The 12,155-nt window shown below is 44.5% G+C and overlaps 1 protein-coding gene across 8 annotated transcripts in view; it reads left to right on the forward strand.

Moving 5' to 3' along the window:
• Positions 1-12,155, forward strand: part of FRMD4A (FERM domain containing 4A) — a 411,923-nt gene that overhangs the window by 219,770 nt on the left and 179,998 nt on the right. For all 8 annotated transcript variants that reach the window (XM_084630503.1, XM_084630504.1, XM_084630502.1 and 5 more), the window contains exon 2: positions 6,663-6,728. In XM_084630503.1, the coding sequence (XP_084486629.1) occupies positions 6,663-6,728 (66 nt within the window). The remainder of the gene's footprint in view (positions 1-6,662; positions 6,729-12,155) is intronic.

The following is a 12,155-nucleotide window of genomic DNA, read 5'->3' on the forward strand; positions in this document are numbered from 1 at the left end:
ATCATGTCTCCCCCTCAGTCTTCTCTTCTCCAGACTAAACAAACCCAAGTTTTTCAATTTTCCGTCATAAGTCATGTTTTCTAGACCTTCAATCATTTTTGTTGCTCTCCTCTGGTCTTTCTCCAATTTGTCCACATCTTTCCTGAAATGTGGTGCCCAGAATTGGACAGTTTTTTAATTGGAGTGTATTGCAGCTGAGGTCTTATCAGTGCTGAGTAGAATGGAAGAATTATTTCTCAGATCTTGCTTACAACACTCCTGCTAATACATAGGCACTAAAAGCTCAGATCCTCAAAGTATTTAGGCTCCCAACATCCATTGGAAGTTAGAAGCCTAAATACCTCAGAGGATCTGAGCCTAAAGCCTTGCCACAAATTAATGAAATCCAGACAGATGCTCTCCCTGGCAAGCAGCAGGTACAGCTCTTGAACTGAATGTGAAAGTAATAAATCCTGCAGTATTACAATGACACTCCGGTGCATAATTTCCTGCCCAGCTCCGAACAAAGTCCAGCTTTGAAGTATTCATGAACAGGGATCCTAGTTTTTCATTATAAAAAAACCCAACATTCTCTGATAAAAAAACATAAGAATTCGTGTTTTTCTGTGATTAAAATGAAATGCTGAACTTTAGTTATCCTAGCCACAATATATATAGGTATCAGTTGACCATAACATTTTATTGATGTATTTATAATTTTTAAGCAAGTTCAAAGCCTATTGGTGCCATCAATCATTATAATAAAATAAAATTAATAGAATTGCAATTCAGCTGAAGCCCAAGCCCTGCTGCCCAGGGCTTGGGCTGTCAGCCCCAGTTCGGTTAATCCAGAGAGCTGGATAACGGAAGCTCGGATATATGGGGTTCTACTGTATATGTTTTTATTTTTTCACAAAATGTAAAAACTAAAAATGCAAATTCTGTATTTTTCCATGGCAAACGGATTTCTAGGATCCCTGTTCATGAACAATCTCTTATGCTCAAACATGTTTCCCTTCACCATCAAGCATACTTGTCTTCTACCCATAATCCTCCCTTTCTTAATCTTCTTCCCCCTCCCCCCCCAGAATACTCCAAATGCTTTTAGTAGCTAAGGGAAAGTGAGTCCCCAGCCTCCCTTTCTGCTTTGAGCTCCCCCTGTGCCCCTCTCATAGTAGCAAGATCTTATTGATGGAGCTTAAAGACCTTGTGCCACTCTTTGCAGGCTCCCCCATCAAACGCCTCTGCCACTGAGCAATTGTTAATGGTTAGTGACCTCCTGCTCCCTGGTTCCATCTGTTGAGCATTGGCATTGATTTCTCTTCTCTTGTTATGTGACAATCCAAAGCTGCTCCTTGGTTCATCTCCTGAGAGACCAATGGAGGTACCGGCCCAGAGGAGCAGACACTGGGGAATTGCAACTTTGCGGAGGGTCAGACGCAGCAGCCTTAGTGCAGCCAGAATGTGCTGGATCAGTGCCATGAAACACTCCTGCTTCTCACTCCAACACACTAATAGAGCTTGTTTTACTTTGTTGCTGGACAATAGCTTTCAGTGTGAGCAGGTGCCCTTGTGGAATTGGAAACCAGCAGGAATATGGGCATTGCCATAATGTCTTAGCTCATAACTGGTCTGGTAGTCCTGCCTTTTTCACTGGTTAGTACCTGTTGCTTCAGAGGAAAGAAAAAACACATAATACACTTAGCCTGGGGTCCTGATCTCAGGGAAAAGTCTGTAAGAAATCTCTGGGCATGTAGCAGCTTCCCAGCTGTCACAGTGCTGCACATCTCAGCCACACTGAATTTGAAGACAACAGCAGGACTAGAACTCAGCTCCTCCTGCTCCAAATTCTCCTTTCCTTATAAGCTCAAGGAAAATCTCCATTTGTGGTCACAGTAAAAGGCCTATGACAGTCAGCTAAAAAGTTCTGGTTCTGCCCAGTAGAGAACAACAGTACCCATGCCCATTAGCCAGTTCATTACATTGTGATTCCAATCTCAGAAACAATATGAAGCATAGGAATCTACTGATACTATAAAACTTGGGCATGAACTGTGAAGGAACCCGCCCTGCTCTTCACATGTATATCAGGGTGGATAAAAATTGAGAATTTTTTTGACAAAATCAAAATAAATCAAATTTTTTATTTAAATCAGATTTTTTTGGTTTTATTTAAATTATATTTTTTCTTTTAATTTTAAACAGGTTTATATTTAAAATCTGAATTTAATACAAAATATGTGAAGTCCTAAACTTATTACAATCCCTTTAAAACATTTCAATGAAATATAAAGATGCTGAATCCAGGAGCCCCTATCAAACATTTTGAGTTAAAATCTGCTTTTTGTATATAAAGAAAGAATCAAGGGGGAAATCATCTAACTTTTGAGGTCAAGCTTTATAAATAGTGCACAGTAGGTCAGCCTGAGTAACTTAGGAGACTGTCTCATTTTCAAGAGATTTCGGCAAATAGGAAGTTAAGCTCCAGCCACTTTCACTTAGGCATATTTGAAAATTTTCCCAGGCTGACCTGAAATAATCAGTGTAATTCACTGACTACAGTTAATCCCTCTTTTTAATAAATCATTTAGTTGTAATGTGAAACATGTTTTCATAAGAAAAGTTTATATATCCAAAACACTTTAGGTTGTTTTCTTTAATAAAAATAAATTGTATATGCTGTTTTGTGTGTTCAATTAAATTCCAGTTACCACCTTAATGCAGTAGTTTGACACAAAGCAGGAGCAAAAAGTTGATTATCTAGTAAATAAGCAATATACCATTCATCATTTTCTAACATACTAAAAATGGACACTTAATAAGCATCTGAGAATATTAAGCTACATAATTGCTTATATAAATGTATATAGTTATAGTTCCTATGTAGCAAAATTATGTGCCAGATCTAGTGTAAATGCTCTATTTTGTTGTAAATCAACAAGTTTTAATGATGATATCAACTAATGAGAATGCACCTTTCTTTAGAAAAGAATGGAAGTGCAAAAGGAAAACTTGATTAAAATCAATTCATTAAATCATGGCTTTTCATGAGGTAATTTAAATCATGATTAAAGTTGTGATTTGTATTGCCTTCATTTAAAATCAGTCCACCCTGATATATATACTATGTGATCATACTATATATAAACTATTACATATCCCTTCAAGTCTGCTAGGTAGTTTGCAATTGCCAGTCTAACATGAAAGCCACTCAGATGCTCTGGTGATAAGCAATATTGCAAAAACCAAAGATACATTAACTTTTCCGACAGTTTCTCATCTCTGCAGGTGATCAAAATATGCACAACACTTCGCACCTAATTGAGATTCTGTGTCATGCACGATATCTGTAACTTATTTTTGAATTCCAGGATACCATCTGTTTGCATTGGGAAGTCTTTTACTAACAAAACTTAACTAGGAGGTTACAAAATTAAGGAGCAGGAAGCTATAAAGTTCCAGTTGAAAACTGAGCCTTTTTTGAGCCATGATAGTGCAAAACCAAAAATATCTGCACATTTAAAAAACAAAAAAACCCTCTTATGAAGGCAAATACTATAACCGGATTCAAAAGGGAGCTAGATAGATTCATGGAAGATAGGTCCATCAATGGCTATTAGCCAGGATGGGCAGGAATGGTGTCCCTAGCCTCTGTTTGCCAGAAGCTGGGATTGGGTAACAGGGCATGGATCACTTTATGATAACCTGTCTGTTCATTCCGTTTGGGGCACCTGGCATTAGCCACTGTCAGAACACTGGGCTTGATGGACCTTTGGTCTGACCCAGTATGGCCACTCTTATGTTTATGTTGTTATTTTAAAAAGCGCTGCTATGATCTAGTGGATTATGCACAGCACTGAGAGTCAGGGGCATTGGATTATATTTTTATCTCTGCCACTGCTTCAAGATGTGGCCCTGAGCAAGTCCCTTACCAGTTTTCTGCCGCAATTAATTGAACAGGTAAAAGTGGGATATACATGCTTCTCCACCTTTTTTAGGTGTGGTATAGCACCATCTTGTGGACCCTGCAGGTGTCGGACAGGAAATAGGCTAGAGAGAGACATGGAGACAGACTATTTTGAAGTTCTCCAAGTAAGACATTGAATCCAGTCTCCCCCATTAAGTTGCTGATGGAACAGTTAAATGAAAGCCTTTTAGTAAAACCTGAGAGTCCCTGCTTGCTCAGGAATACTACGTAAGGCACTCTGAGATCTATGGGGAAAGTGGGGAAACACACTTTTCCTTCTTTTCTGAGGCCTTAGATGGCAAGCCTAGAGTACATCTTTACCGCTGCGTTGAAAACCATTTAAATACCAACAAGGTTTATAGTGCACATCTCACTCACCAAGCAACATAACCAATGTAGAGCAATATTTTGCATGCCATTACTTACCAGAGATATATCTTGTAGCAAGACCGTTTGTAGCCATGGCGGTAACCAATTAACATTTATGAGAAGTCTTGTTTTACAAAGGATTTTCTTTGGGTTGGATGCCAGAGCTCCAATTGTGCCTAAGAAACCGGAATTAGTTAGCATTGTTGGTATTCAAAAGATGTTCTGGTATAACTAGCAACACAGACAAAGCCTGCAGGGTTTTGAGTGATGTTTGTACATGCCCGGGGTGATAAATCTCATGGGTTGGTGGTAACTGAAAAGAAAAGGTGCCTTTGATTAATATTGCCGATTATAAAGCTCACCTTTAGGAGTTTAATGTCGCAGAGTGCTCTGTGAAATTGGAGTAGGGTGTGGTTTTAAACCCATTGAATCCTGATAACTCAGATCTAAAGGCAAAGCTGTCCTTGCTTAACCCATTGGACTCAAGTATCCTGGTTGCTCTGGTTCTCTAAAAGAAGGCCTCTGAACTTAGAGTCAGCTCTGCTATCTCCCATACGTAGAGCTGAGCTAGTCCTGGAGGAAGTATCTGCTTTCCAGGTATAAGACCCCAGATGCACTATGAAGAATGCATCCTGGGGAGATTGTAGCTCACTCTGGCAGATATTTGAGGATTCTGTTTCAGCAACACCTACAGAGCTTGTCAGGGCACGAAATGTTATTGAATTGTGTATAGAATCCTCTCAATACACAGAAATCTGCCTTGGCCTTCAGATAAGAATATTCTTAATTCTGCATTACCCTTAAAAAGTCAACTTTGAAAGTGCTGCTATGGGGCTTTCCCTGTATGACTTGCATTGACTTTAAAGGGAGTAACAAAGCTACTGCCTTACTCCCTGAGAGTGTCTGTATAATACAGGACTGGAAGTTTCAAAAGCTCCTACATGACTTAGGCACAAATCCCCCTGACAGCCAATAGGATTATTCACATGTTTAAAGTTATGCATTTATTTCAGTGCTTCGCTGAATCAGATTCTGAATGCCTAACAGTGCATAGAAATCTCACACTTTTGGTCATAGTGACTTGTCCATAGGGGCACTCTGTAAAACTCCCAGCTGGCCATGGAGAAACTTCCCTGACTCCATGGAAGTACTCTCATGCATTTCAGTGCAACCACAGTCTACATGAGTTTGGAAGAGGCCTGGTCTACATTTACGTTTTAAATGGGTCACTACAAAAAGTAAATTTTCCCTCTGCTGATATGCACACCTTCTTGTCAACTGGTGGAAATGGGCGACATCCACCTTGATTGCATTGGCCTCGTTAGCACTACAATAGTAATTTTCCTCCTTTGATATTCACCCCTTCTTGTCAACTGTTGAGAATAGGCCACTTCCCCCTTAATTGAATTAGCCTCGTTAGCACTGACCCCCCCCCCCACTTCGTAAGGCAACTTCCATCTTTTCATGTGCTGTAAAATATATACCTGCTTCCTGTATTTTTCCCTCCATGCATCTGATGAAGTGGGTTATAGCCCATGAAAGCTTATGCCCAAATACATTTGTTCATCTCTAAGGTGCCACAAGGACTCCTCGTTGTTTTTGCTGATACAGACTAATACGGCTACCACTCTGAAACTTAAATTTTAGTGGTATAATTATGTCTGTGAATAGCTGGAATAGCTGTACTTGTATAAAGCACCTTTAAATCAATATAGCTGTGTCCATGTTGGGCGTGTGGTACCAGTTTAATTATACACCGGTGTAGGTAAACTGGTGCAACTTTCTAGTGTGGACGAGCGCAGGTGGGAAAGATCCAGGGCCAAATTTATCCCTGATGTAACGCCAGTGAATTCAGTAGAGTTACACCATGGAAGAACTTGACCTGCCAGCCTTTAAACTATTTCAGCAATGGTTGAATCTTTGCTATGATGCATCAACCACTTCCTTGTAACTTGTACAGAAGTTTCCCCTGGCACTGCCTATTGGCCAAGCAAAGCACCGAAGACGGGGGCAGACGTATGAAACGTCTGGGCTGTTTCTCGTACTCAGTGCAGGACTAGCGGTCTCGTTCACTCCACACCTTGGCCTCATTTTCAACACTGGAGCGATCCGCTCTCTGTAGCTGAGTCAAAGCCGCGCTGTGCAGTGAAAGTTGGAAGGGTGTTATTTCTTTGTCTCATGCAACCTTTTCTTTTCCTGGTGCCAGGGAAGGGAAAACAAGGAATGAAACCCTTTGCTGGGACAGGGCTTCAAGGGAGCATGCCTGCAGTGCTTTAGCGGCAGCTCTCAATGTTTGCCAAGCCTGTAAATGAAGCACCCTGAAACATAGTTTGCTTCTCTCTTGCAGATGACGGAGGGCCGCCGATGTCAAGTGCACCTCCTCGATGACAGGAAGCTGGAACTTCTTGTGCAGGTAATATCCACTGATGGCAGCATTTGCCACAACTCTGAATTCTGCGCCATATGAAGTAAATCGGGCTTGTAGCAAGCTCTCTGCTATTCAGGTACTTTGTGCTGGGATCCTCTTGGATCTTGCAAGCTAAGCAGCATCAACCTGGGTCAAGACTTTAGAGAATGGGAGACCTCCAGGGTGCTGCAGGAAGTGCTGGCAGTGATTCATTAGCTGGCACTCCTCACTCTGTGTCAGAGCAGGACCAGTGCTCCAAAATGGAGCTGGGGCCACACTGTCAGGGTTGCTTGTGGTCCTTAATAATCCCATGACACCTTCTGAGGCATTAACCATCATGTCCTGGCCAAATTTCAGCTCCAGGAACAACATTCTGCCTACCTAAAATTCTCTCTGCAATGTCAGTTGCACACACGCTGTTCTTCGATTCTGAAATCATCGCTGGGTGATGTTAAACTGCTGTCGGAGACGGCGGTGCTTCAGTCATGGGTGAAGTGACCCGCACATATGTAGTTTGCATGTCAGTGTGGGTTTATAGTACATGCTTCAGGATAAAAGGCAACATATGGAAATGTAAGAGGTGATTTATCTTTGGCGATATTTCAGAATGTACCTACCTAGTAGGATTCATGAATATGCCTTGAACATGTGTGCAGTCCAACTGTAGCTATTTCATTCTTTTGATTGCTGGGATTTGAACTTACGTCTCCTGGATATGTGTCTGTTTTAAATCTGTGGCTGCTTTTTCTCCTTCCTCTGTTCTATTTGTACTGTGGTAGAGTAATCACTCTGAGGTCCCAATCAGGATCAGAGTTTTATTGTACACGGCACCATACGAAGCATCACCCCTGCCCCTCAAAATGTATAATCTGACCCCCAAACTAACCCCTGCAGCTTGATGAGAGGTCACTCAGCAGTGGGTTGGAAATCTCTGGGATAGCTTGCCATAACTGCGTAAGACCTGTGAGGGCCCGTGGGAGGTAGGTTCTTAGTACAGATACTTCACTCTGTATGCTTGGGGATTCTGAAGGTACATCGTCAGTCAGGATTGAGCTCCTCCTAGAAAAGCAGGAGCTGACGGTCCATGCCACATGTCCTAGGAAAGGGAGCGTTTCTTGCCAGTCACAGTAAGGTCCCAGGTTTGACCTGTCACAGGGTGGCTGGCCCTTCAGGTCAAGGGGAGACTGCTACTGAAGCAGGCTGGCTCCTGCAGGAGGCCCTGGAGCACGGCATGACTCTCAGGCAGACAGCCTGTGGAGTAGAATAGACAGACTGGAATAGACAGACGGACGCCTCTGTAAAAGACCCCAGGCTGGGGGAAGGGATGATTGATGCGCTGTGTTAGTTTGATGTGGAAGAAGTACAGCTGAAATCCTGGGAAAGGGGCCTGACCCAGACCCTGGGCATGGTGTCACTCCTTGCTGGGCTGAGGGGACAGGCCAGCAGCCTCTAGGGTCTAGATCCTAATGCTAATGAAGTGGTGTGATGTTACTAACAGAGCATGTGTGCACCCACTTGCTGCAGTGATTACTGCGCCTGCTAGGAACTCTCCTTCTCCTCACTGCTCACTGCTCACGGGTCCTTCTCCTCACTGCTCACTGACTAAGGTCCTGGTCCCGCAAGTCCTTGAGCAGGTCACGGGAGGCTGGGTGAGGTGATCGGCCTATAGCAGTCGTGTGAGTGGAGGAGGTGACATGTGGGCACATGGCCTCCACACTGAATGGGAATAAGCTTCCAGCCCCACCCCCTCATACACCTGTCCTCTTACCCAGAGTAATGAAATTGGCCAGGGGTGGGCAGAGAGTGGCAGGAATGTCTGAGGAAATCTGTGCGTACCTTTGATCCTCCTCATGCAATGAATGGCTGAGGTACAGGCCATGCACTCGCTACTCAGCAGGAATAATTTGGTAGCCATTTAGCACAGCTCTCATTAATACAGGGCTGGGTTCCCCTGCTCTTCCTTTCCTGTTTAGCACTATTTTACCTTTCACTTACATGTGTAATGCTCTCCACCTACACTGGGTAGGATCAGTGCCTAAACGCATCATCTCTTTAAGGTACAGTAGCACACATAACAAATTGATACCCGACAAGATGTTCTTCATCTCCACACTCTTAATATCCAGGCATACAGGTATATGATGTGTAGGCCCTGCTAGGATTTCCCTAATTTACATAGATCCACTAGCTCAGTTTGTAGAATTCATTCATTGACTAGAATGGATTCATTTTAAAATGTAACGTATTTCCACTAATATGCCCATTTCTTGGACAGGAAGCTATACCACTCTATAGCTACAGAGAGACAGAAACTGAACCAGACTTTCAAAAATGTTCAACACCCACAGTTAGGGGTAGCTCTTTCGAAAGAATCAAACTGGTAGAAAAAGGCAAGTTATTTTCCACAGGAAATTTTTAAAAACATGATTTCTTTCATCAAAATTTCCCATGAAAACGTTAGTTTCCCATCGAAAAACCAGAAACCAAAAAAAAAGTTTGTTTTTTTTCAAAACCATTTTGGTGGTGGTGTTTTTTTAATAAATGTTTTCTGTTTTTTAATCCCCAAACTGGAAGAGTCTGACAAAAATGTTCCCAATGCAAGCTGCTGGGTGCTAAGTTCTTGTGAAAAATCTGGCTACTTATTTAGCTGCCTAAATCGGGACCTGAGCTTTCTTGAAAATCGGGACCTGATTGCAGCTTCTGAGCCCTCTGGAAATTCTGGCCTGTCCTTGAGCTCTCCAGAGCATTAATGATAAGAATTAGAAAAATGACTTTCTTCTTACAAATGCTGCTAGCCTCGTTACAAGTGGCACTAGAAACAGGAAATGAAACTTCCCATAGCACTCAAATTAATGTCCGGCAGCTGATAAGCTTGGGGTGGGCAGGATGAGTGTTTGCTTCGCTATAGCAAACAGGGAGAAGATGAATGGGGACTTTTCAAACCAGTTTGAATCACAGGAAATGCATTTCAGCACTGATTTGTAAGTGACTCTGGACGGTTGTTCAAAAATTGTAGGGAACAAAAAATAAAGGGTAAAATTTTCAAACGCACCTAAGGAGCTTATATCCCATTGTCTTTCGGTGAGCGTTAGGCTCCTAAGCAGCTAAGTCACTTGTGAAATTGGGTCTTGGGTTCCTAAATCACTTAGGGGTACATCTACACAGCCTGCGGCAGGCAGCCCATGACAGCAAGTCTCCGAGCCTGCATTGACAGGCGTGGATTTGTGGGCTTGTGCGAGTGGTCTAGAGAGAGCTTTGTAGGCAGCACTTTGACGTTGCAATTCAGGCTTCAGCTCGGGCTCTGAAGCCTAGGGAGGGGGCGGGGGCGGGGGCGGGGGCGGGCTTCAGAGCCTGAGCTCTAGCCCAGTCCACATCTTTGAAGTGCTGTCCGCACAGCTAGTTTTAGAGCACTAACACAAGCCCCACAAACCCAGGTCTTTCAACCTGGGCAGGCTGTGTGGACGTACCCTCAGGTGCTTCTGGAAATTTTACCCTGGGGCCAGTGCCAGTCCTCAAATCCTCCCAGTGGGTCAATAATGTCACCCAGGCCACCCAGAATCCACCCCCCAAAACTCCGCCCCCCCCCAAAATAACTCCACCCCCCCACCTGCCTAAGGCTCTGGGAGGGAGTTTGGGTGGGGGAGGAGGTCTGGAGTAGGAGGTCTGGAGTAGGGGATGGGGGGGGCAGGCTCTGGGAGGGAGTTTGGGTGAAGAAGGGGTGAGAGGTTGGGCTTTGGGAGGGCGTTTGGGTGGGGAGAGGGTCTGGGGGTGCAAGCTTTGGGATGGAGTTTGGGTGCTGGGTGCAGGCTCTGGGCTGGGGCAGGGGGTAGGGATGCAGGAGGAGGGGGTGGGGTTGCAGGCTCTGGGAGAGATTTTGTGGGCTGGGGTGTGTGGGAAGGGGGTGCAGGCTCTGTGAGGGAGTTTGGGGGTGGGAGGGGGTGTGTGGGGAGGGGCTGCAGGCTCTGGGAGGGAGTTTGGGAGCAGGAAGGGGGTGGGGGTGCAGGCTCTGGGAGGCGGTCGGGTGGTGGGGCGCTTACCTGGGGCTCCAAGGCGGGGCGGGCCAGGGGGCCTCCACACGCTGCTGCCCCCAGGCACCATCCCCGCAGATTCCCATTGACCGCAGGGGCGCTTGGGGCGGAGACACAGCCCTGCCCTGCCCCGGGGCTGCAGGGAGGGGCTGGCAGCCACTGGAGCGAGCAGGCAGATGTCGCTCAGCTCTGCTGTGCTGCCGGGGCCCCGGGCCATTTTAAACCACCTGTCGTGGGAGTGCCTGGGGCCGCAGGTGGGGCCAAGGGAGAGACCCGGCCCCAAAACTGCTGGAGCCCTGTGGGCCACGTTGGGGAGATTTGCGGGCTGCAGATAGAACAGGGTGAATGATTTGTTAAAAGGAATTTACTGGACAAATGTATCCTCTTTTTATGTCTGTGAATTAGTTGTGATCTGACTTGGAGTCTTATGAATTAGTTGTCCAAAGTCTGTCAACACATGGTTTATGGGCCTATACCTCAGCCCAAGGAGGGAGGGGAGAAATTTGCCACAACTGTTGCTTTGAGTATTTGACCTTGGCTGTGTGTGATAGCTCACCAAAGTCATGTGGTGATGTTTCAGAACCCTGATTGGACTGCCAAAGCCTCAAATAATTCTCAAGCTGGTCCCGCGATCATCTCCAATGGGAGAATGTATGCAGATACAGATTATTATTATTATTTATTATCTATGTTACCCAGAACACAAAGATCGTGCCTTCCCCAAAGAGAATGTTCACAACATATTCTGCAAACATTCCTGGGAACTAAAATTGAATCCTGTCAATGTTGGCAGAAAATGAATCAAGAGGTTAAGAACATAAGAAGATAGGAATAGCCAAACTGGGTCAGACCAGTGGTCCATCTAGCCCAGTATTCTGTCTTTCGACAGTGGCCGGTACCAGATGCTTCAGAGGGAGTGAACACAACAGGGCAATTTATCGAGTGATCAATCCTCTGTCATCTAGTTCCAGGTTCTAGCAGTCAGAGGTTTAGGGACACCCAGTACATGGGGTTGCGTCCCTGACCATCTTGACTAATAGCCATTGATGCACCTATCCTCCATGAATTTATCCAATTCTTTTTTGAACCCAGTTATACTTTTGGCCTTCACAACATCCCCTGGCAGTGAGTTCCACAGGTGGACTATGCGTTGTGTGAAGAAGGCTCTTAAGCAAAGTAAGGTTGTAAATACCACCATGCCAAATGTGCTGTTTTTATTTAAACTAGTGACCCTGAGGTACTTTTGTGTTGTTTTTGCAGTTTTCTCCCAACTTTAATGGCCACAGAGCTTTATTTACAGCAGCACAAAGAAAAAGCAGAAACATGGGCTTTAGGAATAAAGAAACCAAAAAAGTGTTTTGACAGATAAGTAGCAAAATTGAGAAGCTCTAATCATAAACCAGGC

This window comes from Lepidochelys olivacea (genome assembly GCF_965140295.1).
Source record: "Lepidochelys olivacea isolate rLepOli2 genome assembly, chromosome: 1".
In the NCBI taxonomy this organism is placed as follows: Eukaryota; Metazoa; Chordata; order Testudines; family Cheloniidae; genus Lepidochelys; species Lepidochelys olivacea.